Source organism: Corythoichthys intestinalis, chromosome 7 (genome assembly GCF_030265065.1).
Source record: "Corythoichthys intestinalis isolate RoL2023-P3 chromosome 7, ASM3026506v1, whole genome shotgun sequence".
Classification (NCBI taxonomy): domain Eukaryota; kingdom Metazoa; phylum Chordata; class Actinopteri; order Syngnathiformes; family Syngnathidae; genus Corythoichthys; species Corythoichthys intestinalis.
In genome coordinates this window covers 20,809,466-20,837,409 of record NC_080401.1, presented here as the reverse complement: position 1 = coordinate 20,837,409, position 27,944 = coordinate 20,809,466, and the positions used below count along the sequence as shown (strand labels likewise).

Sequence of the window (27,944 nt, the reverse complement as noted above, 5' to 3'; positions counted from 1 at the left end):
TAGACTTGGTACTTTATAAATATAAGAGACAACAAGAATTGAAGTCAAATCATATAATCAATTCATTTCAAACTTCAGCCAGCTCTACAACAACTATCTAAAAATCCATGACCAGCTACCCTCATATACATCAAGATTTTGATCCAGGAAAGTGTTTTTTTTTTTTTCTTTTTTCCCCCCAGAACTAGCTGACTAAATTATGAAATGACCTCAAGTGTGCGAAATTCAAGTGAGTAAAAATTCAACAGTCTGAGGTTATTTTTCTGAATAAGGACAAATGACTAAAGTACCGCATGAGGCTGATAAGTGACCACCACAGTTAGGCCTGTTTACCGGTAGATTTGTAGGGTAATCATATACCGTAAAATTTGAAGTACAAAATGTCCTTTAAAAAAAAAAAAAAAAAAAAAAAAAAAAAAAAACTTTTTCCCGATGTTTTGACTATTTATTACAGAAACAAACATTTCCTAAAATTGTTGAGATGATCACACTGATACTGCTGTAAATAATAAGGGAACCAAAATCAACATGTTGCAATATAAATTCATTTAAAAATGGAAACTCATGAACCATACATTCATCCAATTTAATATCCTATTTACTTAATTGGTAAAATATGTACAAAATAATTTGGGTTAAAAAAAAAAAAAAAAAAAAAAAAACTGATTTGGCTAATTTAGCAGCAGAAATGCAAATCGTTACTGTCTATGGTGTGTGATGGTTCATGTTTCAAAATATCTAAGGGGACATTACAACAGATACTGAAATGAGAGTAAACTTTTAGAAATAGGAAAAACACATTAGACACATTAAACACATAGAATAAACAAGAGTTCACAACACTATTAAACCACTTTTAAAATTTTCAGCAGATTTCTCAGAATAGTTTAAAAAAAATAATTATAATAAAAACTCACCAGTTAAGAAAGAAGAAAGAGCAAGACAGATATATTGTACCACCTTGACTGACCATAACTTAAAGGGACTATACAATATGTGTCACTTTTTTTGTTCGCAACTGCTAGCTCGAGCCTAAAGCGTAACTGCAGCTCGTGCATGGCGCAAGCTTGTACAAGCATGAACATAAAGTAACGAGCTTTTGGTCATTCAAATCAGCACCAGAAACGTAAAAACAGTTAAAGTAGCAACTCTTAAGTGGGTCATAAAAGTGTTTTTGCCAATCGGAGACAAGGCGGAGGCTCGATGAAATAGCGCTGCTGCCCCAGAGACATGCACAGGCGCGTTTCATCCGAACACTATTGAAGGTAAGAAAAAGGGCTATTTTGGGCAGTCCCAGTTAAAATGTCATTAATTCATCAGGGCATTGGTGGATCATTCATGGAGTAGAAAAGTATTTTTATGGCATTTTCACATTAGACCAAGAGGACCAGGGTCTGGTTGAAGAGCTACCTAGCAACAACATTCAGATTGCACCAAACTTTCAGATTAGCATCACGTGGACGAAAGGCGCTCTCATTGATTGAACAAATATAGAAGAGGCAAGGGCGTATGTTTGGTCTCAATATTGGTAGGGACAATATCACAACATAACCTGCATGTACACTTTTTGCTGGGGATGGGACATTAATAAGACCAAACAGATTGGGTGAATGGGGTTAAGGGCTACATTTCTCACAAAACTGAACCTAATTAATTGATTAATGTCAAATAAATCTGTATTGATTCATACTAACTTTCACATTGCAAATTTATAACGTCTTAATCTGATAATTTTTCTTAAAATTTAGTCGAATAATTTTCTCCATCTCGTTTTGAGTGTTAAAGACTAACAGGTTAATACATCAGATTATTCCATTTAAATTAAGTAAACATTACTATTTTTTCTTATTAAACCCATCTAAAAGTTGGTCATTTTTCACCTAAATCCAGAAAAATGTGCTTTTTGCTCTTGAATTAAGAACCATACCATACCATACCATACCATCATCTTCCGCTTGCTTCGAGGTCGGGTCGCGGGGGCAACAGCTTTATCAGGGAAGCCCAGACTTCCCTCTCCCCAGCCACTTCAACTAGTTCCTTCGGCGGGATCCCAAGGCATTTTTAGGCCAGCCGAGAGACATAGTCTCTACAACGTGTCCTGGGTCATCCCTGGGGCCTCTCACCAGTGGGACATGCCCGGAACACTATATCCGTGGAGGCGTCCAGGAGGCATCCGAACCAGATGCCCGAGCCACCTTAGCTGGCTCCTCTCAACGCGGACGAGTAGCGGCTTGACGCAGAGTCCTTCCCGGCTGATCGAGCTTCTCCCCCTACAGTATCTCTAAGGGAGAGCCCGGACACCCTGCGGTGAAAACTCATTTCGGCCGCTTGTATCCGGGATCTTGTTCTTTTGGTCACGACCCAAAGCTCGTGACCATAGGTGAGGGTAGGAACGTAGATCGACTGGTAAATCGAGAGCTTCGCCTTTCAGCTCAGCTCACTCTTCACCACTATGGACCGGCCTCCCGCCTCGTCCATCCCTCACTCGTGAACAAGACCCCAAGTTACTTGAATTCCTCCACTTGGGGCAGGATCTCATCCCCGACCTGGAGAGGGCACTCCACCCTTTTCCAACTGAGGACCTTGGTCTCGGATTTGGAGGTGCTGATCTTCATCCCAACCGCTTCACACTCGGCTGTGAACCGCTCCAGTGAGACAGCACCACATCATATGCAAAAAGCAGAGATTCAATGCTGAGGTCACCAAACCGCACCCCCTCAACGCTTCGGCCGCGCCTAGAAATTCTGTCCATAAAAATTCTGAACAGAATCGGTGATAAAGGGCAGCCTTGGTGGAGTCCAACCCTCACTGGGAACGAATTCGACTTACTGCCGGCAATACGGACCAAACTCTGACACTGGTCGTACAGGGACCGAACAGCCCGAATGATTAAGAACATTTCTGACAAACAAGTTTTTTTTAAAGATTAAATATACTAACTTTTTGCTTAAAATTAGTCTGTTAAGCTTATTTTCAGCTAGCTATTTTTCTTATTTCAAGAAATCTGAGTAAAATTCACTTGAAGCACTGGCAAATCACTTATTTCCAGTAGATTTACACTGAAAACAAGGGAACTTAACTAGTTTTAAGGAGGTGTATTTTTGCAGTACATATGTGTTGGTTCAGGTGATACACCGCTTGATTCAAACCTTTGTTTTCAAAAACTACTTAAGAAACATTGAATACAGAACATTGAAACGTTGAAAACTTCCAGAATAAATGTCTGGATTTTATTAGCAAATATAAATTGCAATATTTGAACACAAAAATAAATAAAAATTGAGCCCTCGTTCAGATAAAACACTACTGCTTTTGTCCACAAGCGCAGCCACATTTAACAAAAAAAAAAACAAAAAAAAAAAAACAAAAAAAAAAAACGAAAGCTTCATTGAGCTGGTTTAAGACCACATACGTAAATTAAAAAATGAAAATTGGGGTGAAGCTGATAAATCTCGGTTCACTACAATTCTCACAGTTTAGTTAATGCTAATCGTATAAAACACATACAGGAGGATGTTTCTCCCAGAACAGCTTCCTACTCGACTTTGGAAAATTCACACAGATTAACGTTATGCTAACTCTGATGCAGTTCGGACCTACAGTAGCAAAATTAGTGGTGTGTACCCCACTTCCACAACACTGAAATTACTTACAGTGGCTGCTGCTAGCGGGAAAAAAATTCTAATATTCTTCGTCTTCAAAGGAGGCAGAGGAGGCGGCATGTTGTATTTGTGTCGGGAGGGGGGGGGGGGTTTAGAGATTGCGTGTGTGTGTGGGTGGTCAAGTCTACAGCCAATCAAACGTGAGGGGAAAAACATGGACTGCAAGTGAAAAGGGGTCAATGTTAGTCTGAAAATAATTAAAGTAATTCACTTAATAATGGTAGGGCCAATTCTCTCCTTACAACATATGGGAAGACATTCTAAATGACCTACATAACTGAAGTCATTATATCATACAAACAGTGTTGCTTAAAAGTTGGTGGGGATAATTTTGACATCCTGAAAAAAAAGTTGGTAGTGTTATGTCCCTACCCTCCCTATGCAAACCTACACCCTTGAGAAGAGGAAATACCTCCCTCCTAAGAGAGGGGAGGGAGCGTGGAGTGTCACAGCAGCTGCATGTAATGTAGCATTAGGGTACCCTGCACCGCTTCCAATCACAAGCCAAGTAGGGTGCGCTTAAAGCAGACTGGGACCCACGATTTTTGAGCGGACCAGAGTTCGTATGCACGTTCACATTTTCAAAACGAAGTGGACTATCTGAGAAAAAGAACTCTGGTCCGAACAAAGAGAAACAACCAGTGCTAGTGTGAAAGCGCACTTAAATTAACTAAAAAGTATGTACAGTCCCTTTAAGATATTGATGTGTTAAGAATTAATCAATAATTTTCCAACTCATGTAAAATGAGAGTCAACACCCCCCCCAAATAATGTTTAGATGCCCTAGGGGGTTCTTGAATTTTATGAAGACATAGGAAACAACAACAAAAATGTATCATTCAATTTCCATGTTGTAACAAGCTATGGTAACAAGTAGACATTTGGCATTTGAGCAGAGCGTGTTGGACTTTTTTTTTCCCATTTTGAAGACGCAATGTTTTTTTTTTTTTTTAATTCAAATTTGATGGGCTTGTTAACATTCTTTGATCAAGTCAAATCATTTATCAATGTTGAATTCAACTGCATAGTCCTTTTACGAACACCGTATTTTTTATAAATCGCAGTTTTTTTCCCCTAGTTTGGCTGGGAGTGCGACTTATACTCTGAAGCGACTTATTAACACATTAATATATGTGTTAATGGTGTTTTGGAGTGACACTGATGGTTTGGTAAACTTGTTAGCATGTTCTTTAAGCTATAGTTATCTGAATAACTCTTAATAGTTATGTTAACACACCGGCCACGTTCGCATTTTGTTGTTCATGCATCATGTAACATTATCATACTGTACACTTATTCAGCATGTTGTTCTCTATTGCATTTTTATTTTAAATTGCCTTTCAAGATGACATATTTGTTCTATGTTTTGAATTTTAAGTAAATTTCCCCAAAAAATGCGACTTATACTCCGGTGTGACTTATATAGGTTTTCCTTTTCCTCTTCGTTGGGCATTTTATGGCTGGTGCAACTTATACTCAGATGTGACTTACAGTCCCAAAAATATGGTAAACACATTGTGAAATAGTGTTGATACCCTAATATTCACCCTGGCATTGTTAATCCCAGTACAAACAACTAGATCCCAATGATGCCTGTTTGGAAGTGTATCCAATTTTAGTGCTCACCACTTGCCAACCCGTGCATGTTATTAAAGTAGTGATTCACTTAAAATGTATTGCACAGTAAAGGCATATTAAAGGTGCACTTGATTAATTTTTTTTACATTATTTTTCAAAATATTGGATGCCATTTTACCAGGAGCTCTACACCCTCGGCAGGGTCATCGAGGGTGCATGGGAGTTCGCCCAACCGGTCTACTTGTGTTTTGTGGATTTGGAGTAGGCGTTCGACCGTGTCCCTCGGGGGCTCATGTGGTCTGAGCTAAGGGGCTTGAGCAGAAAGACGAAAACTTCTTATATCTTACAACAACATAAAAAACACCTGAACTAAGCCGAACATACACAATAATACACAACAGCAATGTGTTATTGCCGGATGCATCGGAAGTTTTTTTGGGGGTGGCAATAATTCCAAAGAATAGGTTTGACGAAAACACAACCTTGCTCATCACCAAAAGACCAACCATACCAAAAATAAAGCATGGTGACCATATCTTGTGACTTTTTTCATCAGCTTGAACTGGGACCTTTGTACAGGAGGAGGCAATTATGAATATGAACAGGTGTTAATACAATATGTGCTGGCGCAAAAAAAATTCATTTTTTTGCGAGAAAACACGTCAGGTAAAACCCACTTGACTTCATTTGGGATTTATCTGAGTCAATGATAGAGAGTGTGTGATGACTCCCATGTTACACAAGTAAGAATTTGATTAAATTTGATGTACATAATCATAAAGAGTAAAAAATAATGAACCTGAAAAGTGAACCTGATCAACCAACTATGGTACAGTATTTACAGCACGACTGTGTGTGTGGTGGGTGCCGTTGTTGTAAATGGGGTCCAGGAATCATGTTGAGTAGGAGATTTTGTCTTAATAAGTCTGAGGTTTTTCTCACTACTTAGTGTCTGATATCTGCTGGCCTGAGCTGGCGCTCACCTTCCGCCAGAAATATCTGCATTGCCCTGTAGAGGAGGTGGACACCCAGCTCGCGCTTTTTCTTCAGTGGCCAATTTGATACCACACCATAGAAATCACCGCGCTTCACATTGGTGAGCATCTTCAACCCTGTAACATGAATGAAGAGAGGGAGAAAAGGTGACAAACTGGATTTCATAACTGCTTGATTAGATGTATAAAGATTTTTTTTTTAATTTAATTATTTGCATTTGACGAGACAGCAACACTGACCACCAAAATTAGAGCTTCACTCTAGGAATTTCTGTAGATCCTTCTATGTTTTCACAAACCACAGGGATCACAGCATGGAATTAAAAAAAAAAAGTATCAGAAGATTGGAATGCATCTAGCACGTTGCCACTAATCGGGTTCTTTTCGTTTCGCTAATCTTTTTAGTTAAACGTAGTTTGGGAGATTACTCAGACCACATATGTAAAATGGCTGAAACTACATACGTCATAGTAGGAATCAACAACACAATTTTGCAGAAATATTATTACTGTGTATTGTATTACTCATTAAAAAGAAATGGGGTTACTTGCAGCAGGCATGAAAATGGGTCAGGGGTTAAAAAGGTGAGAAGGGTGTGGAGGAAATATGTTCCAGTACACTGTATTGTACACCCCAACAAAATATTGAGCTCTGTCGACCCACACTGTGTTTCAGCAGGGCCATGCAGAGACAGGTGGAGGGGTGGGTGCTCGTAGATCAAAAGGGGCACATGAACAAGTATTTAATACACCTTAAAACAACATAACTTAAATTTTAACCAGCTTTAGATAATAATTGGCTGCAACTGTGACATACTTTAATTGGGAGGGGGCAACAGTGAATATAAATCAAAACTGTCATCAACACTTTCTGGCTATGACTCAGTCAGTCTGCCTCTTTTCTTCCTTCAACGTCTGCATCAAAACTTCCTTCCTCAACTTGTTCATCTGAGAACAAACCACATCAGATGGTCACTGAGCCACCAACAGCACAGTTTTCTTAAAACTATTATTTCATTATTATCCATACTTAACAACTCTAGCACCTAATGATTAATAAAGCAATGACATAAAAATCTTATAGAAAAATAACATTGTAATTGTGTTTATAATTGGATTTAATACCCGACTATCCTTGCAAACTTGTTCTTACCAGGTCTGCTATTCACCCAGCTGATGAGGTATCCACTGCCTTTAGCAGCCTCATCTAACTCCCTTTTTTATCCCTCATCCACTGCCTTTAGCAGCCTCATCTAACTCCCTTTTTTATCCCTCAATCTCCCTTCCCTACGACGCATGTCTATGTAATGAAATATAAATATTTAAAAAAACAAACAGACTCCCCGGTGGCTTTTAGTTTTAAAGCTTTCTTAATTTCTTTCTCACTCAATAACGATGGAGTTAGATTTGTGTTTTTATTATTCAATCAAAAAACAAAGTTACTTCTATCAAAAACAAAGTTGCTTCAATCAAAATACAGTATATACTTTTAATCCCAAAAAGTAGCTTCAATTAAAAAAAAATGTTTTTGATTGCAATAATAAATTTGAGACAAAAAAAGCATTTGAAAACTATTTTTCTTGATTGAAACAAATTTTTCCATTTAAGTAATGTTTTGCGTTTGGGCCACATTTTGGCTAGGACATTTGTGTCTTTATTATTCAATCAAATAAGTTGCTTCAAACAAAAAAATATATATATAAAAAGAAAAACTTTGCACATGTGCCAATCACCGTTTACCAAAGCCTGAGAGGGTTTGAGTAGACTCACTATGAAGCCAAGCATTTTCTAACTACTTTATTCTTGTTTAAAAATAATTCGGTGGGGCAGTAACATGTTTAAAACATCATAATTCTTACATTTTGAAGTGCTTGAAAACCATTTATAAATGATACTTTGGTGAAAAAAGTGAAAAAAAAACATGTCTTATATATATCTATCTTTTTTCCAATGTAAAATCTGAATAAATGCATTGAACACGCACAAAAAAATGGGGGGGGGGGGGGGGGGGGGCGCTACTTCGCGGTTTTCACTTATTGCGGCGGGTTCTGATCCCCATTAACCGCGAAAAACGATGGATCCCTGTATTTCTGAAAAGCTTTAAGAAGCAGGACTCATTCCCACCACTTGTCGGGCCGCTGTTGTGCCGACACCGGCCGTCAGCTCAAATCAAAGCCGAAAATAACGCGTTTCCGGCGGACGACGGGAGCGATGTGAGGCGCCCCCTCCATCCGAGAGAATGCCGCTTAATTTGACTCAACAGTGTGTTTCTTCGTTTATATTACCGCTAAATACACAAGCTTGACGCCAATTTAACGGGAGCTATTTTTTTTTCATGGGAGATTTGGCTAGCTCTGGCAGTGTTCAACGCAAGCTGCAACGAATGGCAGTAACTTTTTTATATCGCAAAACGTGAAAACGATTGAAACCATTACTCACCAAATTCAATCTGCTGGCAAATACAGGCAAGTGTGTATGCTGCGCTCTGGTCTGCCCCGATGTGGATAAGGCCTGCTTTTTGTTTTCGCTGCTTTGCAATGCAACCGAAGGCTCTCCGAGCACTCCATGTACACGCGTAAGGAGTGCGCGCGTTTGGAATAATGGAACGCAGCTTGGGCCGATGATTGGTTCTCGTCAGCGAAGCATCTAGAAGGATTTGCTGACTGTGTTCTTAAGTGCTCAGTTTACGTACTAAGTTAATCACATGATGATAATAATAATAATTAAATAAAACCTCCCGACCCCCCCCCCCCCCCCCCCAAAAAGAATTTCTCCTCGGATCTACGCAATTCACGTAGGTCGCCCTTTTTGACTTAAAAACGGCGAATTCCGCCGAAAGGAGATTTTCATGCCTGTTGCAGGTCCCAAACATTTTTTGCACCACAGACCAGTGGGAAGTGGGCCTTTTTTTCCATGGACTGGCGATGTGTGGCAAAAAAATACAGCAAAATGTAAAGACCAAATTACACCGGATGTGTTTGCAGTCCGGGTCCGGCAAGATATAGCACCGGAGCCAATGCGTTTTCATTCTATCCTATTGTTCAAATTATACCGGCCGCATCAGCGCTACGGATTGACTGCGGACCATCTCTGACGTGCCAGAGCCCACCGAATGGTTTGGGCTATTTTCTATTTTTTGCTGGAACACATCTGTCAAAATGGGCGGAGCCGGGCCAGGTGCTTATTCATGGTTTAAACACCAGCGAACATGGACGATGATGGAGGTGGAAAGTCACAATGTTTAAAAAGGAATCTGCATGGAACGCCATAGCAGAAGCAATGAGGAGTGACGGTGATTTATGCAAGTTACAGTATGTAATTTAAAACAGTAATTAAATAGTAGAGAACAAGTTGTTGACGTGGTCGGGGACTCAAAAACTCATGGTAAACGCAAAAAAAAAAAAAAAAAAAATTTGTGAAAAAATGTTCAGTCAAATCAAGTCCATGTCTCTCTCCGCTTCTCTGTTGAGTACAAACTCCGTGTTTGTCATTGTTTTTAATGCCACGTTCTCGTGCGCGATGATGCGAGTGCTCACAACCTTTTTAACAGCGGCCACTCCATTAACTTGACAGCAAATATCCTTGGTTGCAGGCCTAACAAGTTCTTCTCCAATCCTGAAATGTTTCTTGGGTTTAGCAATACGGTTCGCCATGAAGCATGATACTCTCAGTGCATTCACTTTTGTTGATGTGATGCCCCTCAGTAATTGTTTCGGGCCACCGTGCTAATGCTTGTCTTTATCTATTATTCCAGGGTACTTAGTCACTATATGCCGAAGCAAGTTTGATGGCTTAATTGGCTCGTTTGCTAGCTTTTAGCCATACATTATGCAGAATGGACCAGATACCTGAGGGTCACCTGTTCCACAAACAAATCTGATGCGCCTACGTCATTATCGAGGCGTAAATATATATGGCGGAAAACACAGACAAGACTAAAAAAGCAGTTTCTGCTCTTGCACCCCTCTTTAAAATAAACTGCTTTATTTTAAGCCAAAAGAACTGTTGTGTTTGATAAAATAATATGTCTATATGCTGCCATAGCAGATTCATGGGGCACTAAGCCTCCAAATTATTTTTAATTTGTCCGTTTTACCCTGAAAACCCCCGTTTACAGACGTCGCGCAACCGCTTTTGTTTCAACCTAGCCATAAAAAGAAGGTAAGTAATTATATTTATTATTCAAAATGTTTATCATTTTTAGCTTAGAATCATTAATTCATGTCTAATATTTAGTTTTAAAAGAAAAAAAAAAAAGACTAAAAAAATGATTCACTCACATATTTAAAACTTTTAAACAAATTACGTCACAATGAAAAATTTGGCGTCTGTAAAATAGTCACATATATCTACCTCATAACTATCGCTTAATTGTATATTTTTTTTGTTACTGTCGCATTTTCCCCGATATGTTAGATGATAAATTATCGATCCAAACAAAAAAACAAAAAAATTGAAAAAAAATTGAAAAATAACATTTAAAAGGGTAACTATATGAAAAAGAAAATCTGAACCACTCCTTGTTGTCTGCGATTTCTGCATCACGACCCTTGTTATATCACCATGTTTCACCAATAAAATCCCCCGAAAATCCGTCTGCGGCCATTCACAGCTGTGTCTTGACACTCAGTGATACATGCTACATGGAGTTTTTGGATCGAAACATAGTATGTACGCGATAACATCTAGTTAAAATCGTGGCGTCTTTAACTCTGCTCTCGCGTGCTCTCGGCTCCAGTTAGGGTTTTGCTGTTTAAAAATATCTTTTTTTAAAAATGCCCTCCTCTTCAAAATTTTTCTTCCCCCAGAAAATTGAGATTTTAAGCTTTCCAATGATGTATCACACGTGCATATCGGACAATTTTGAAATTTGGCCAAATTGGGGGTCTCAGAGCGGAACTTCAAGTCACCTGAGTGTTTTCCGTCATATTTTTTTTTCTTTTCTTTTTTTTAAAACAGATGCTAGATGTTTGCTTCAATAGATTTCTATGATGACATCCTATCCAGTTTTGTTATTAAAACTATAGGGTAGAAAGGCAGATTGGTGTGCCAAGAGGCACAAGCCAGAATGTGATCGTTAGAAATTATTCATTACTTCTGTGCAGTTCAGTAGCAAATGCGCCATGGATTGGAACTAGTCCACGGCCCGGCGGTTGTGGACCCCTCCCTTACAGTATTTTACTTACCGACGGCCTCCACCATGCAGGCCTCTCTTGTGTATGCTTCCACTGGAATGACGTTCTGAAAGCAATGCAGTGAGATAACTCCCTGTTCAGCGTTCCATACCTGAAGTATTTGCTGCACTTTGGAGCAGAGTTTCTGTCAGAGTTTAAGAAAAAAAAAAAAAAAGAACGTGCATCAGTAGAGTATTTTGTTTATATTAAAAAATGAGTGTATTATCTGCTTCTTTTTAATTTCCACATACAAAGAAGCAGGGCTTGAAGTTAACTTCTTTTTTGTCATTTCAGGCAAGCACTTAAATTTTTTTTCCTGCCCTTGTCAAACTTAAGCCTGCCCTGTTAAGTATTGTTATCCAATCCACATTTTTTTAGAAAAATAAAATTGATATAATTTAAAAGAAATAAGGATTTCACCATCTAAGGTATATTGTAATTTATTCAAAATTTAGTATTTTAAGAATATAAATAAACAACTGAAACAACCTTGACATCAATCAAGACAAAAACTGATTGATGACAAAGGAAAATAATCCAATTGCATGGTTTTGGAAAAAAAAAAAAAAAAAAAAAAAACACATTTTTAGCAGTAATAATTTGTGCCCATTGCATAACGACTCCCTCTCCGGAATCGAACCCCGATTCCCCGTTACCCGTGGTCACCATGGTAGGCGCAGAGAGTACCATCGTAAATTGATAGGGCAGACATTCGAATGAGATGTCGCCGCCACGGGATGGCTAGCGATCGGCTCGAGGTTATTGCCTTAGCCTGGTGAATATTGGTGACAATTTAACCAATCCAGTTTCTCCATATTGACAAAGTTTTGATGAGTAGAATGCAAAGGTCTACCATCATCCAGCCACATCCTTCAGACTCAGTGCCAATGCCAAACTGAAGCATTTTATAAAGCGGAGGAAAAACGAAATAACTCCATAGAATTGACGCGCTCAATTGAAGCGTTTAGTGTCAGTTTAGCGAATCAGTGAGCGGTCAGAACACTGTATTTTGTACTGTCATAAATCCAGTTCCGAGTTGTTGTATGTCGGTCTTATTTGATGGGCACTGCTGTTTCTGATTACAATGAACACATCATTACACAGGGAAGGGTGAGTGAAAGGTGGGTAAGTGGAAAAAGTGAGAGATTATTGTTGTTTTTTGGTGTCAGCTGTAGCACACCCAGTAGCCGTTCCATGAACAAATAATTGAGAAAAGCAACTAAGCAAATTAAGTCTGACCTTGTTTTCTGAGACGTTAAAGTACTATAAGTGACTCATTATATATATTTATTCATATGCTTGCTCAATGGGGATGTTTTATGTCTGGTCTTCTTGCCTGTGACTTTTTTTTAAGTAGGCCCACACAACTGGGAAGTGGTTAACTTCGAGCTCTGTTTAAGATTAGTAATATTATTCACTATCCCTTCATTTAAATTAAATCCACAGTTACACTTTACTTTTGAGGTCTTATCCCCTTTGTAGTACTCCAAGGCCTCGTAAAGATGACTGTAGGGGCGGGAGCGTTTTCCTTTGCCCACATAAAAAATGGCACGAACAAACGTCTGGAAACATTCTTGTGATGTCATGCTGTGACTCCGGAATGGAAGATTTCTTGTCACTCTGACAAAAAGAATTGCACAAAAAATATTTTTTAATTTTGTTATCTTATTAAATACATTGTCAGATAAACTTCAAAAGAGACTGTACAGCTGTTTCAAGGTCCAACATACAATTAGATCTGTAATTATTCCGTAATTATAAGTCCGTAATCATTTGTCTTGAGCTTTTTTTTTTTTATGTTGCGTGTTTTTGTCCATCTTAGACAAAAGATGAGCAAATTGGGGGGAATAGTAATTCAAGCTAAAAAAGAAAATAATCATACAGTGGTACCTCTACATACGAAGTTAATCCGTTCCAGGACCTTGTTTGTAAGTCGAAATGGTCGTATGTCGAGCAGGATTTTCCCATAGGAATACATTATAATTCCATTAATTCGTTCCACAGCCCAAAAACCTTCACTGAATCCTTAAAAAATACTGCTGGTACTATTACAAATGGCAATTACACATAGCAAAACAAATAAATTATAAATCAAAATCGGAATAATAATAATAATAATAATAATAATTCCTGTATTAATGTAACGAATCGGGTTCTAATGTGGCGGACGTTTTTTGCTGACCCTGAACGCACCGCGAGGCTCACGTGCCAGAGACAGACCGGTGAGCTTGAGTTCCCCTTAACTTTGAATGTTTTCTTGAGAACACCTCAATTGCGGCAGACAGAAGGTGTTTTGTTTTGAATAAGTTGTGAAATAAATGATAAAAACGTGGCGAAGTTGGCGATTTCTCTGGAGATGTTACCACAAAAGGAATTGTCAGCTTAACTTATAAAGACTGGCGAACGATGGTCATAGGAGGACCGTGGAGATGTATTTTTGAGCCATTTCACGGATGCCCACCCTACGCTCATATTTTTCTGTCATTTGCATCTTCATTTAGAAGGTAAGCGTCAACTTTTTCCTTGTTTCACCACCTGTACCAACCTTTTCTGAAACCAGTGTTGATTTGTCACACAAGAAAATCCGCCGTGCATTCGTCTGCGGTGCTGCCATTGTCGTCGTATTTCGAGCATGTCATCGGATGTAGAAACAAATGGCGAGTCAAATTTTACGTCGGATGTCGAAAGTTCGTGTGTCGAAGCGATCGTATGTAGAGGTACCACTGTATATCTAATCTTCAAACAGGAGCTAAAGATGAAAGATAGGACAGTCCTGAACATCACCTTGGGTCAAGCAGCAGATAGTTAAAGCTGGACTTGATATTGCCCTCTCTCCACTTTTTGTTCTGATCCGGTTGGTCAAATTGTTGGCACAAGGCCTGCTCTTCACCCTGACAGTCAGGCAACTTAAAAGTTTGAAGGGCCAGATTCAATTCTGGGCTATAAACTGAATGTGCTACACAGAAAGAGGGAAACAAAAAGATAGTTAAATTGGGTGAAATAAATGAAACTGTCAAATGTATAATCAGGCAATAAATATAAATACCAGTTTGTGGCTGTTCCACATGGACCTGGGGCCGTGATGGTTTAGAGTTTAAGTCCTGCAACTGGCAGCACAACCTTCGAATGTAGACTGGCCTGGTTCGACGGCTAATGGGGCCTGGACTCTCTCCCACCTCTATGAGCCTCCGTCTGAGCTCCTTATCTGTCATCCCTTCAATCTCCATCAAAAATCTATTCTTAACCTCATTGGTCTTCTTATTAGGACTTGTTGGTGGTTTCTGGTTTTCTTTGGTGTCTTGTAGCTTGGTCTTCATAGCACGCCAGTCATAGAGGATGGTGTCTTCACTACTAGAGGTACTCATGCTGGAGTCACAAGAGGTATTAGCCGTTGGTGGAATGTGGGCCTCAATCAGTTTGTAACCCTGTTCCATATCAGTGTAAAGGTATTCCACTGGTTCATCTGCATCCTCAATATGTGGACGCCCCCCAGGGGTGTAAGAAAGGTTGGCCAGATGCTGTGACCTTTGGTTAGTCAGTAGTCTACTCATGCTGTATCTGGGAGGGCATGAAGTGCCTGGAGTTCCTGGAGTGCTTAGAATGTCTGAATCTGTCCTTGACCGCTTTGGGGAATAGCTGGAACTGGATGAAGAAGAGACAGATACACCCTTCGAGCTAGAGTCCTCTGTGATCCAAAAATCTTCCTTTGAAAGGCAAGGTGCTTCGGTGGCCTTTTTTGTTGCTTCATCAGTACTTGTCACATCATCTGTCAAAAAATCCCCATCTTTAATAAGTTCAACCTCTTGTCCTTGAATGGCCTGGATAACGTCTGCAAGATTTCTTTCATATGAATCCATCGAGGAATCGTGATTGGCCTCCAAGATAACTGTGTCACAAAGAGTCTCTGACTCAACAAATGCCTCACTCATGGTTTGGGGGAGGATGATGGTTTCGGCCTGGCTTGAGTTCACACATGAACCTGCTCCAGGTATGTTGGACTGAGTGTCTGGGTAGTCTTTGTGCAAGGAATCTGGCCCTGTAGTACTTTCCGAATTGGACCATGTGAAGCATAGATGATGTGGTGAACTGTAAGAGCTGTTATTTTTCTGGGTTCTGGGAGTTATGTTGCGAGTTCGCACTGGTTTTGAAACCGTCTCCTCAAATAGGCCAGAGGTACCCTCCTCAGGGGGTTTGCTAGTTCTCAATGAGTAATAACTCTGCCTCGATTGAGTCCGATCTGTTACGAAAGGACTTGGTATAAATGGCTCTTGGTTTTCAGATGGAATTGCTTGCTGAATGTCATCCGATGAGCGGTCTGCTTTACTCAAAGTAATTACAGCAGGATCTGCACAAACCTTAACCATGTTAGTGCTTGGATGGTTATCTTCAATCAAACTCAGTTTATTAATTTTAAAAATATCAACTAGAGGATCAGTTTTAGCTTGTGAATCATCACCATCACCGGATTTGGTAGTTTCTTCAGATAGAGGCAGCTGGCTGGGATGAATGGAAATATCCATTGCACTTGTGTAATGATCACTTTCACAACTATTGTAACTACTGCTGCCTCCACTGCTACTGCTCTCCCCACTAGGATGTGCTGGGCCTTTGTCTAAATTTCCATGAATTTCTTTTACATCCTTATCACCGTTTTTATCGCTGTCTGACAACGTGCAGTGACTGATAACGGTTTTGTCCATGTTTTCATCTGAGCTTTCAGTACTCTCCCGGGAGAAAACAAAGACATGGTCTGGTGATGTGACATCTATGCCCTGCTGGGGTAAAACTGTTGCCAAACGTTCAGAATCCAGGAACCCAGAATACTCAGAAAGATCGAAAGAAATCCAGCCATTATCCTGTGTATCACCAACAGTTGGTATCTTTGTGTGAAATTCAGGACTGAAAACAGGAAAACATTTGTCGGCGTCACAGAAACTGACACTTTTACGGTTTGCTCCTCTGTCAAGAAATGTTGAAGGTGTGTCATGGTTGGTGGGAGTAATTTGCCTATTTTCTCTGATTTGATTAGGTACACCTCCCTTTGACAAGATGACATCATCATCAGCAAACATATTATTCTCCTTTGGAAAAAGCATTGTGGGACCCAATGTAGACATGCGAGTGCTTGATAAAAGGGAGGCATCTTCAGGAGTCCAATGTGAGAAAGAACTAGTCTCAAGGTTATGTTGCAACGCCGCATCCCCTTCATAGAGTCTGCTGTAAATTACTTCTTTGTTAATTGCCCTTCCATTGATGTTTGCACAGTTAAAAAATGATGACAGCCTTGTGCTGCTTAAAGGGGCTTCATCAAGTTCACTTACGATAGATGACTGGGAAGTGAAACTGTCGCGAGATTCAGGATAGCCAGATGTGTCTGTGAGGTCAGAATGGACCGCTAAGGACAGATAAAAGAGACAAACAATGACGATCACCATTAGAGTGTTGAGGAAGTTTCCCTATAACTTACCCAGTCGAATGATCATGTGCTGACATGCAGTATTTGAATTTATTGCAATATTCATCAAGGTTTGGCATCTCTATTTTGATTACAACTGACATTAGCAAGAGCTAATGCCACTACACCGAGCTATCAGTTTGGGGAAAGTCAATTTTCTATGCAAACTAGTTCAAAGCTTAGTTCATGAATATTTTTTTTAAAAGTTCAGTGAATAGTCTATATTTTTCAACTTTTGTGCCAAGTTTGTTTAAAAAAATAACTTGTTCATAACTCCTTTTTTCCCTCTGAAACCTAAACCTATTTGATTATTTTTGTCATTCTAATTCTATCAGTATTTTTTACAGCATTAAAAAAAAATCCTGCTTCAAACTTTAAGATTCAAGGCCTGTTTTGGGATTATAAAGAACATGTTCCAGACATGACACCGTAATCCCTGCAGCAAATTGCGATTTTAATGCAGGTTGGATATTGATATATGACACACAAATAAATCATCTGATTGGGTGCTTGATAGCAATCATTTGTCCCAAATAACGATGATGTCATTATTAGTGCTATTTGGATCCATTCACTGTGCAATTTTGGATCCATAAGTTTTGCTCCATTGAAGGTTTGTTCTTATAAGTTTGCTCATTTGTAAGAACACGGCACTACATAAAGTAAACACGCTTGCATTTGCAGCATGCATGCGACAATCATGTATTGACGGACCGCGCGCCCACTAGCCTCTATACAGCTAGCTAGCTATTTAGATTTATCTATATTCAGGTGTCATGTAAAACACAATGCATGTTTTTTCATTCATGCACTGGACAATATTTCATGAGGTAAACAATGAAATGCTCGGCTACACCTAGTTGAATGGCTCATCAATCAACTCGACAGCACCACTTTGGATGGATTAAAACAAAAAACATTTTCTCACAGTATCTGAACTGAGGCTGGTCCTCTGCTTCTGTGCCCAAAGAGCTGGACTGATACTCCAGTAAAAGCTGAGCACACCTTCTGTTGTCCTCCTGTTCTGCAAGGCAAAACGGTGTATTTCCTTCCTGCATGAGCAAACAAGTGTTGGATAAATGTATACATTTTGTGGACAGGTATGAGTAGACATTCTTACGTTATCTTTTATATTCGGGTTCCCACCATTCATCAGAAGGAGTTTCAGATTTTGATAGCATCCCCAAATTGCAGCTATGTGAAGGGGAGTCAAGCCATCTAATGACCTGTAAAAGGAAAAAAGAAAAATATGTTTTGTTTGTTCAAAGCAGTGAATTTTTTACATATTTTACATACGGTAATATTTTGTGTATTATTAATCTGTGTGGAAGTATTTAGGCATTTACAATGTCGGTGCTACAGCCAAAAATGATAAATTCTACAACATATAAAGGTTTGTAAAACAGCTTAATGAAATATCATTCATCAACTAATGAAATAGCATCTAAAGGTAGATATAGGTTTAATCAGTTAACCAAGCTAATGTCAAAGCCACAATAATAAAAATCATTTTCCCTTGTGTAATTTATTTATTTTCTATAAAGTTCATTCATTCATTCATTTTCCATGCCGCTTTTCCTCACGAGGGTCGCGGAGGTGCTGGAGCCTATCCCAGCTAACTCGGGGCAGTAGGCAGAGGACACCCTGAACTGGTTGCCAGCCAATTGCAGGGCTTTCTACAAAGTTTTGACGGTTAAAAAATAAAAGCACACCACATGAGAAGGGTCCCAAGAAACAAGCAGTGTATCACTCACTTAACATTTGGGTCAGCACCATGTTGCAATAGCATTTTCAAGCATCGCATGTTCTTTTCATTCTCTTTGCCTACTGCCAAATGTATTGCAGCCACTCCCTTACTCCCCACAAGGTGAGGGATTGCACCCTGGGAAAGAAGTAGCTGCACGGATCTGTGGAGGAAGAGATACCTATTAAATCCTGATATAAATGATCATTTCTTAAGTTCAGTAACAATGCAAATAAACCACAAGAATTAAGGCATTCTTTTCTTTTTTTCCTAAACCATGACATTTGTTCAATTGTGCAATAGGCCCTGTATGATAAGGTCAGAGAGTATGATTTAGATTTTTGTCCTGCTTATTTTCCAAGCCGTGAATCTTTAAATTTTGTCATTGACCAGCTGTTCTCCAGGAAATCTTCGTTTTACCGCTGAATTATAAGCCTGATCTATTGTAACAGTCATTAATTCAGGTGTTAGGACACAAATTCATATATGAAACAAATTACCGGTAGGTAAAGAAAATGAAAAATTTCCTCGCCTTCTCACTTCATGTTTACTCTATTCAGGTACAATGCATCTCACTGATGGTTCACAGATTTCATGACTTATGATATGCACTTCAGAATAGCAGTCAACCAATGGTTAATACTCCTGCTTCTTCACAGTTCTGGGGTTCAGGGTTCAAACATCAGTTTCTGCCTTTTAAAACGAATTAAAAAGGATTTGTTTTCGTTAAATGACAGTACATTCAAAGTAATCTGTTGCAGTACTCAACTTGGTGTTCAATACAAAACTAAAAACAATATAAAACCATAAATGATAGATGAATTATTAATGAATATATAAAATAAATAGACATAAGAAAGTTTGGTTTGCCATATGTTCCGGATATGCCGTATGTGCCGAAACACAGCTCATTCGATAGCAGACTGATAAACATATTGATTGCCACTTTGAGATAATGCTATCCCAAATCTTGAAAGCACTCAAATGCAAACCATACAGGCACACAGACATAATTGGAAACATTTCATGATTTAAAATGAACACTGTATGTATTTGGTCTAACTTTTATCCGCATATTTGGACTGAGGTACATTTTCTTTTTAATAACAGAGGTTTTTCGCTAACTGATAGATTAAATTTTACATTGCCATTTTACAAAAACACTATTGTTAACTGAAACGTTTCTAATTAGCTAAAAAAAAAATATCCAAAAAAACGAAGTAAGCCAGATGTGAGCGTTTGGAGGATGACGTAGTCAAGGGGCACATCAGGTGGTCCACCTTTTCACCTCCACCAAAGGTGTTAAAAAGTCCCATTTCCGACAGTTTTTGACAGCCAGCCACAATGCCATGTCATTTTTCTAATTTGCCGTGTACAAAATATATAGCTATCACAAATCAACTCAAAGTAAAATTGTTACTTGAATGAGCTTTAGATATATGCCTGAAAAATCTGCAATACGCTCCCTTAAACACACCTACCCACTGCAAATATGATACAAGTAATAAAAGACGAACAAACGACTAACCCTAAAAGTGCCTATGACAGCAAAAGGCATGTTTATTTCATATTTCACGTGGTATTTTATGTTCCTGAATGAAACGGACAGCTTGGATGTGTGTGGAACCAATCGATTTATTTATTCAATTTTTTTAATCCCACGCCATGGAAATGAGTGACTTCCGGTTCCAGTCTCGGGTTGAGGAAGAATGCGAATGTGACGTCACCCGGGTCACCATCTCACAACACAGCCATTGCTTTATACCATGCAGATGGACTGCGGATTCAGCTGATTTTGCAGATTAATTTGTTCATTTTTCGCATCACGCCAGCCCAATGTGCTGCAGGCTTTTCTTGCTGCACCAGGGAGTGTGGTGTGAGGCTTTTTGGATTTCCAAAAGATTCTTGTTCACTGCGATGGGCAAAAGAAGTCTGACAACCGAAGAACCAGTGGACAGACAAGGAAGTGAGTAAGCTTCGTGTTTTATATTATGTCAAATACTGGGATCATGGCAAACGTTTTAATAAGGAGGTGGCTTGCATCTTGTGAGTGACAAACCACCGAGAAGGCCACACGCCCGACAACCAGCGGCTTGTCGCACACCGTGGTCGCCAAGAATGCTGTTTCCTCTGCTTGGCTACAAGCAACTCCCCGCTCTGACGTAGGCCTGTTTGTCCACCGAGAATGGGCTAATTTCGGCGTTTATTCCCGGTGATGAGCACTGCCAGCCCACCGTTGTTTACGCTCTTTCCTGCGTCCCTGAACCCGGGGCAGGGAAATGACAAAAGCCGGACTAACTCTGGTGGCATAAAATACCAGCTTTGACCATTATGCAGTAATTTTTCCCTGTCGTACTGAATAAATGCATTTTTAACAGTTCATATTCCATTTACCATAAAACTTATTTGTCCGGACCATACCATTTATTTAGCAATTGGGGAAATATTTAGATAAAAAGAATAACCTATAAAAATATTGGCGTAGAACACAGGTGTCAAACCGATTCCAGAAAGGGCCAAGTGGGTGCAGGTTTGCTTTCCAACCAATGAAGAGGACACTTTTTCACCAATTAGATCTTTTACATGTGTAATCAGTTAAACTTTGTCAGGTGCTGCTTGTTTCAGCAGGAAGCTCATTGGTTAAACTCTCTGTGCGGTATCGGTTGGAACAAAATCCAGCACCCACTTGGCCCTTTCTGGAATCGGTTTGACACCTGTGGCGTAGAAAGATTGAAACAATGATGACATTTTGCTGCTCTCTGTCACATTACTGAATCTTCCCTATCAATGGGCTAAATTCTAAACCACATGAAATCTTGACGCTGCCGACGTCATCCTCCAGCTGGGGACGCTAGAGCACTATAGACCCCACTCACCAACGTCACACAATGACGTGTCGCTGTATCCGGCCGCCATATTGTCCGTCATTGTTTATCCGTATTCTCAATGGTTTCAATTTGTCGTGCAATTTATAGTGCAATTCATGGAAGCCCCGGTGCTTTCAGACGCTGTAAACTCATTGGATGCGTTGCATAAAAGGCGTTATGTGGAAAAGCTTCAGGGGCCGTTTACATGGTGACTCTCTGAGAATACGAACAATTTCAAATTTGCATTTGCATTTGCGTCTCCATTTGAACAATGTCGCAATTCCGCATGAAAACGATGTAGTATTCATGCCAAGCCCTAGGGGGCAGTGCAGATTTACCGGGCGACAGAGAATGATGCACTTTGACCCCACCAAGCTCCCTCAGCCCGGAAAAAAATATGCCCGCCCATTCGAAGCGATGTCATTTTTCTGTGTCGCAGAGTCGCCATGTAAACTGCCCCTCAGTCTATCAATTTGCCAGATCCATATTTGATGCCTAAATCGATATTTTTCGACCCGCTGTCTTCGCCGTCTCTGCCTGACAACTGCTACCCTGATATCTACAACTATCTTGTCCACAGAAACTCAGCCTATTCTCACAAAACTTTGAAAAACTAAAAGCAGCACTCTAAGCAACATTACCCCGTGTGACCCTTTACTTCCAATTTTCTAAAATGGCGACAATCAATAATAAAAAAAAGTTGACTGCGATGGCCGACGCTTCAGGGATAGGTGGATATTGGACTAGTTCTTCAATAAAATACGCAATAACTGTGTCTGCCTCATTTGCAAAGAGACAGTCGCTGTTTTCAATGAGTTCGATGTGACGCGATATTACCAAACAAGACACCCTGACATGTACGACAACATTACAGGGAAGATACGCAGCGAGAAATTATAGCAACTTAAAGCTAGTTTAATTTCACAGCAGCAGTATTTCGCAAGAGCCCGAGTGTCGAAAGAGAACGCCACAAGGTCGAGATTGTTGAAATTATGAATTTAAAAAATAATAATAAAGCAAATGTGACACACAGAAGGGCTTGCTAAAATTTGTTTCAATATATTGTTAGCCCCCCACATTTTTACCACACCAAATCTGGCCCCCTTTGCAAAAAGTTTTGACACCCCTGTTTAACTGATGATCCGGAGACGAGGCCAGCTTCTTTCACTTGGTACTAGCTAAATATTATTCAAAAAATAATGTTGGCGGAAGAAATAAACATCTTGAATTTGAAACTGTATGTTGTCGGCGATTAGCCTCGCAATGATCTTAATTGTTGTTGTCAGCCCAAAACCCTCTAAATATATATTAAATGCATCTTACCAGATATAAAATGACTACTACATAATCCGTGGTGATCGTTTGGTGCCCAGTTTTCTCGTCGAATTGCAGCAGTCCATCTCGCTCTCCTCTCCGGGTCTCTCGGAATACGGTAGAACTTCAAGTCTCTCCGTCTATTTTCTCTGTTACTGCAACCAACCGCTACACACGCCTTCACCATTTTGATTATTAATCTTAACGAGCAGAAAAACACGCCATAATAGGAGGAATTTACGTAGCGGTAATGCGTAAACATGACGAGCTGACGGACAATATGGTGCGGACGCGTGGTTGTGACGTCATGTGAGTGGGGTCTCTAATGACAGGCGGGGCTAAACGGCAGATTAAAAAACTAATTTCTCGTCATCTGCGCTTTGCCAAATTGTTGCATATAGTCGAATCGTCTCAAAATATGACTCTAATTCACATAATAATGCTATTTAAGATTTTTTTTTTTCTGCTGTCACAGGCACTTTAAATGGCGCCCGATCGTCTATATCTAGCTGCATACGTTTACTTACCGCAAAATACTCCACATGGTCTAATATGCTGCTTTGTTTTGTTTTAATGCTACTTTGTTTTGTTTTTGTTTCGGAGAGGGTAATGGCAGTCAAATCCTTTCAGACCACTAGACAATCGCAGCATCGGCTACAAAATGTGTTTTCACTCTATGTGGTGAGTAAAGTATCTTACGTACGTACCTACCTTTCTGTTAACCTTAATAAACGTCACACAAATTGTAATTGGACAAAGGACACGCAATCGTGAAACATTCTCGAGCCTTTACAAGGAGCCCCCCCTCCGCCTTCCTTCCACGTCGAAACAAAACAAAATGCTTCGTGTACATCACCTCGGTTCTCCATTGTTCACTGCAGAACACAGCTGACTCTCCAGTCTCCCCTTCTTCCGATCCATGACCACATTCGTTCAAAACATAATTAAATTCTAAATTATTAGCATCTTCACGAATGGATTATTCCATTCCATGCAGCAACATGCTCGAGGAAAAAAAACAACAACTTCAGCTAACAGGCTAATCCATTATTAATTCTGCATGAAGCACGGCGCTGCTCTGCATAATCAATAATCAGTTAAAAATGTGCCTCGGTTACATTATGGATTTGCCTTACGCCTCACAAGTTGATATGGCTATTTCATTGTCTTTTTCGATCAAACTTCCCTCCAAAGGAAAATAACCCTCCCTCATGAATGACGATGCGGATGTCGCGCCCATTGAATGCCATATAAATTGAGCTAGATATGAAATAATCGAAATGGCGGCGTAAGTAGCTGGCGGCCATCTTAAAGCAGAAGATGTCTCTGGCCCACTCTTATGCAGCGAAACAAAGGTGAGTGATTTTCACCATTCTTAACTCAAACGGTATGGTTGATAAGAACCATATGTACAGTATAGGGCAATAGTTTGGACACACCCCATTCAATGCAACACAAATGAAGAAATGAAGGTCCTAACCCCATTGATAAAGCAATACATTCCTCTAATTAACCCTGAAAAGGCATGCCTGTTAAGTCAAAAACCATTTTAGGTGACTCCCTCTTGAAACTCACCAAGAGAATGGCAAAAGTGTGCAAAAAAGTAATCAGAGCAAAGGGTGGGTACTTTGAAGATATTAGAATATTATAAATGTTTTTAGTTATTTCACCTTTTTTTTTTTTTTTTTTTTTTTTTTTTTTTACTAAGTACTCAATTCCATGCGTGTTCATTCATAGTTTTCAACCTTCAGTGAGAATTTACAATGTAAATAGTCATGAAAATGAAGAAAACACACGAATGAGGTGTGTCCAAACTTTTGACCTGTAGGCTACTGTACATATATATATATATATACATACTGTACTAGTATGTATTAGGGATGTCCCAATTGCGTAGCCGAGTCCAAGTCACCAGATTTTGAGAATCAGCCGATAAAGAGTCCTGATCTGATACCTTTTTTTTGCCAAAAGTTCCAAACATGTTACAGTACTTCCTCTTCTGCATTTTTCCTAGAGTGTTGCGGAATATAAAACGTATATATTTTTGGTTCTTTTGGGAAAGCCATTGTATTTCTGGATTATTTTGTTACTTGCACTCCTCTTTCAAAGAAACGGCTGTATTTTAAGCCAAAACAACTGTTGTGTTTGATAGAACAATATGTCTATTTGCTGCCATAGCAGATTCATGGTGCGTTAAGCCCCCGAACTATTTGTAATTTTTCTGTTTTACCCTGAAAACTCCCATTTACAGACATCGCGCAACCGCTTTTGTTTCAACCCAGCCATAAAATGAAGGTAATTAATTATATTTATTTTTCAAAATGTCTGTCATTTTTAGGTTAGAATTATTAATTGATGTCTCATATTTCGTTTAAAAAAATATTTTAAAAAAACTACTTTAAAAAATGATTCACTCACATATTTTAAACTTTTTTAAACAAATTATCTCACAATGAAAAAAAATGGCGTCTGCAAAAAAGTCACGGATATCTACCTCATAACTATCGCTTAATTATATATATATTTTTTTTTTTGTTACTGTCACATTTTCTCTGATATGTTAGATGATAAATAATAGTGATAACAAGTTTAAAAGCGTAAATATATGAAAAGAAAATCTCGACCACTCCTTGATGTCTGCGATTTCTGCATCGCGACCCTTGTTATATTACCATGTTTCACCCATAAAATTCCTAAAAAATCCAGCTGTGGCCATTCACAGCTGTATCTTGACACTCAGTAATACATGCAACATAGAGTTATTGGATCGAAACAAGGTAAGTACCCAATAATATCTTGTTAAAGTCATGGTGTCTGTTACTCTGCTCTCGCGTGCTCTCACCTCCAGATAGGGTTTTGCTGTTTAAAAAACTATTTTTTTTTTTTTAAAAATGCCCTCCAGTTCAAAATTTTTCTTCCCCCAGAAAATTGAGATTTTAAGCTTTCCAATGATGTATCACACATGCATATCAGATAATTTTGAAATTTGGCCAAATTGGGGGTCTCAGAGTGGAACTTTAAGTCACGTAAGTTTTCCGCCATATATATTGTTTTTAAATTAAAAACCTGATCCTTTTCATGTACTAGTATATGAGTGGATCAGCACACATGAAGAGGCACAACAGAGTGGCTCGGATAGTATACAGCAGGGTGCCCAAGTCCGGTCCTCGAGAGCCCCTATCCAGCTTTTTTTCCATGTCTCCGTGCTTGAAAACATCTGAATCAAATGATCAGCTCATCAGCAAGCTCTGCAGGAGCCTGATAATGATCCTGATTATTTGAGTCAGGTGTGTTGGAGGAGGGAGAAATGGAAAACAAGCTGGATAGGGGCTCTCGAGGACTGGACTTGAGCACCCCTGGTATACAGGAACATCTGTAACAAGGGTTAACTAGTGTTGCTGAGAACAACAAGGCCAAAGTTCTGTGGGACTTCAGCTTCCAAACTGACTAGCAGTTCCAGGCTAACCAACCGGACATCGTGGTGGACAAAGAGCAGAAGAGAGTGAAGGTGATAAAGTGCGCAGAACCTTCAAACTCCCAGGCCTCAGGTATAGGACCCGAGCCTGAGAATAACACATATACTATCCCACAAGTGGTGAGAAGGATTTTTTAAATATATTAATATATATTTCGTATATTTATTCCATCATATTTGTTTATTTCATATAATCATACATGGGTCATTTTTTATGGGGTACCATTTGTTTATATATACAGTGCCTTGCAAAAGTATTCGGCCCCCTTGAATCTTGCAACCTTTCGCCACATTTCAGGCTTCAAACATAAAGATATGAAATTTAATTTTTTTGTCAAGAATCAACAACAAGTGGGACACAATCGTGAAGTGGAACAACATTTATTGGATAATTTAAACTTTTTTAACAAATAAAAAACTGAAAAGTGGGGCATGCAATATTATTAGGCCCCTTTACTTTCAGTGCAGCAAACTCACTCCAGAAGTTCAGTGAGGATCTCTGAAGTATCCAATGTTGTCCTAAATGACCGATGATGATAAATAGAATCCACCTGTGTGTAATCAAGTCTCCGTATAAATGCACCTGCTCTGTGATGGTCTCAGGGTTCTGTTTCAAGTGCAGAGAGCATTATGAAAACCAAGGAACACACCAGGCAGGTCCGAGATACTGTTGTGGAGATGTTTAAAGCCGGATTTGGATACAAAAAGATTTCCCAAGCTTTAAACATCTCAAGGAGCACTGTGCAAGCCATCATATTGAAATGGAAGGAGCATCAGACCACTGCAAATCTACCAAGACCCGGCCGTCCTTCCAAACTTTCTTCTCAAACAAGGAGAAAACTGATCAGAGATGCAGCCAAGAGGCCCATGATCACTCTGGATGAACTGCAGAGATCTACAGCTGAGGTGGGAGAGTCTGTCCATAGGACAACAATCAGTCGTACACTGCACAAATCTGGCCTTTATGGAAGAGTATCAAGAGGAATGCCATTTCTCAAAGATATCCATAAAAAGTCTCGTTTAAAGTTTGCCACAAGCCACCTGGGAGACACACCAAACATGTGGAAGAAGGTGCTCTGGTCAGATGAAACCAAAATTGAACTTTTTGGCCACAATGCAAAACGATATGTTTGGCGTAAAAGCAACACAGCTCATCACACTGAACACACCATCCCCACTGTCAAACATGGTGGTGGCAGCATCATGGTTTGGGCCTGCTTTTCTTCAGTAGGGACAGGGAAGATGGATGCAGCCAAATACAGGAACATTCTGGAAGATAACCTGTTGGTATCTGCACAAGACCTGAGACTGGGACGGAGATTTATCTTCCAACAGGACAATGATCCAAAACATAAAGCCAAATCTACAATGGAATGGTTCAAAAATAAACGTATCCAGGTGTTAGAATGGCCAAGTCAAAGTCCAGACCTGAATCCAATCGAGAATCTGTGGAAAGAGCTGAAGACTGCTGTTCACAAACACTCTCCATCCAACCTCACTGAGCTCGAGCTGTTTTGCAAGGAAGAATGGGCAAGAATGTCAGTCTCTCGATGTGAAAAACTGATAGAAACATACCCCAAGCGACTTGCAGCTGTAATTGGAGCAAAAGGTGGCGCTACAAAGTATTAACGCAAGGGGGCCGAATAATATTGCACGCCCCACTTTTCAATTTTTTATTTGT

General features: G+C 39.5%; 1 protein-coding gene across 2 annotated transcripts; it reads right to left on the bottom strand.

Annotated features, from left to right (window-relative positions):
* Positions 1-435: 435 nt before the first annotated feature.
* On the bottom strand, positions 436-23,985 carry ankle1 (ankyrin repeat and LEM domain containing 1). Of its 2 annotated transcripts, XM_057842295.1 has the most exons (9): positions 23,645-23,985; positions 18,618-18,770; positions 17,984-18,089; positions 17,792-17,915; positions 14,455-16,803; positions 14,193-14,364; positions 12,866-13,028; positions 11,421-11,553; positions 436-6,352 (listed from the first exon to the last, which is right to left on the bottom strand). In XM_057842295.1, the coding sequence occupies exons 1-9, from the start codon at positions 23,707-23,709 to the stop codon at positions 6,186-6,188; spliced, it is 3,432 nt and encodes a 1,143-aa protein (XP_057698278.1). In that variant the 5' UTR covers positions 23,710-23,985; the 3' UTR covers positions 436-6,185. The 2 variants fall into 2 exon arrangements, with proteins under 2 accessions (XP_057698278.1, XP_057698279.1); XM_057842296.1 differs by lacking the exon at positions 23,645-23,985 and having other exon boundaries at positions 18,010-18,089; positions 18,618-18,682.
* Positions 23,986-27,944: the final 3,959 nt, after the last annotated feature.

Excerpts from the sequence above, each read along its gene's own strand:
- ankle1 (XM_057842295.1), bottom strand. The coding sequence starts at position 23,709 with ATGGATCGGAAGAAGGGGAGACTGGAGAGTCAGCTGTGTTCTGCAGTG. Across the intron at positions 17,916-17,983 it reads ACCCGAATATAAAAGATAAC|GAAGGAAATACACCGTTTTG; the intron begins GTAAGAATGTCT and ends TTGCTCATGCAG. Across the intron at positions 13,029-14,192 it reads TATCTGCTGCTTGACCCAAG|AGTGACAAGAAATCTTCCAT; the intron begins GTGATGTTCAGG and ends TCTTTTTGTCAG.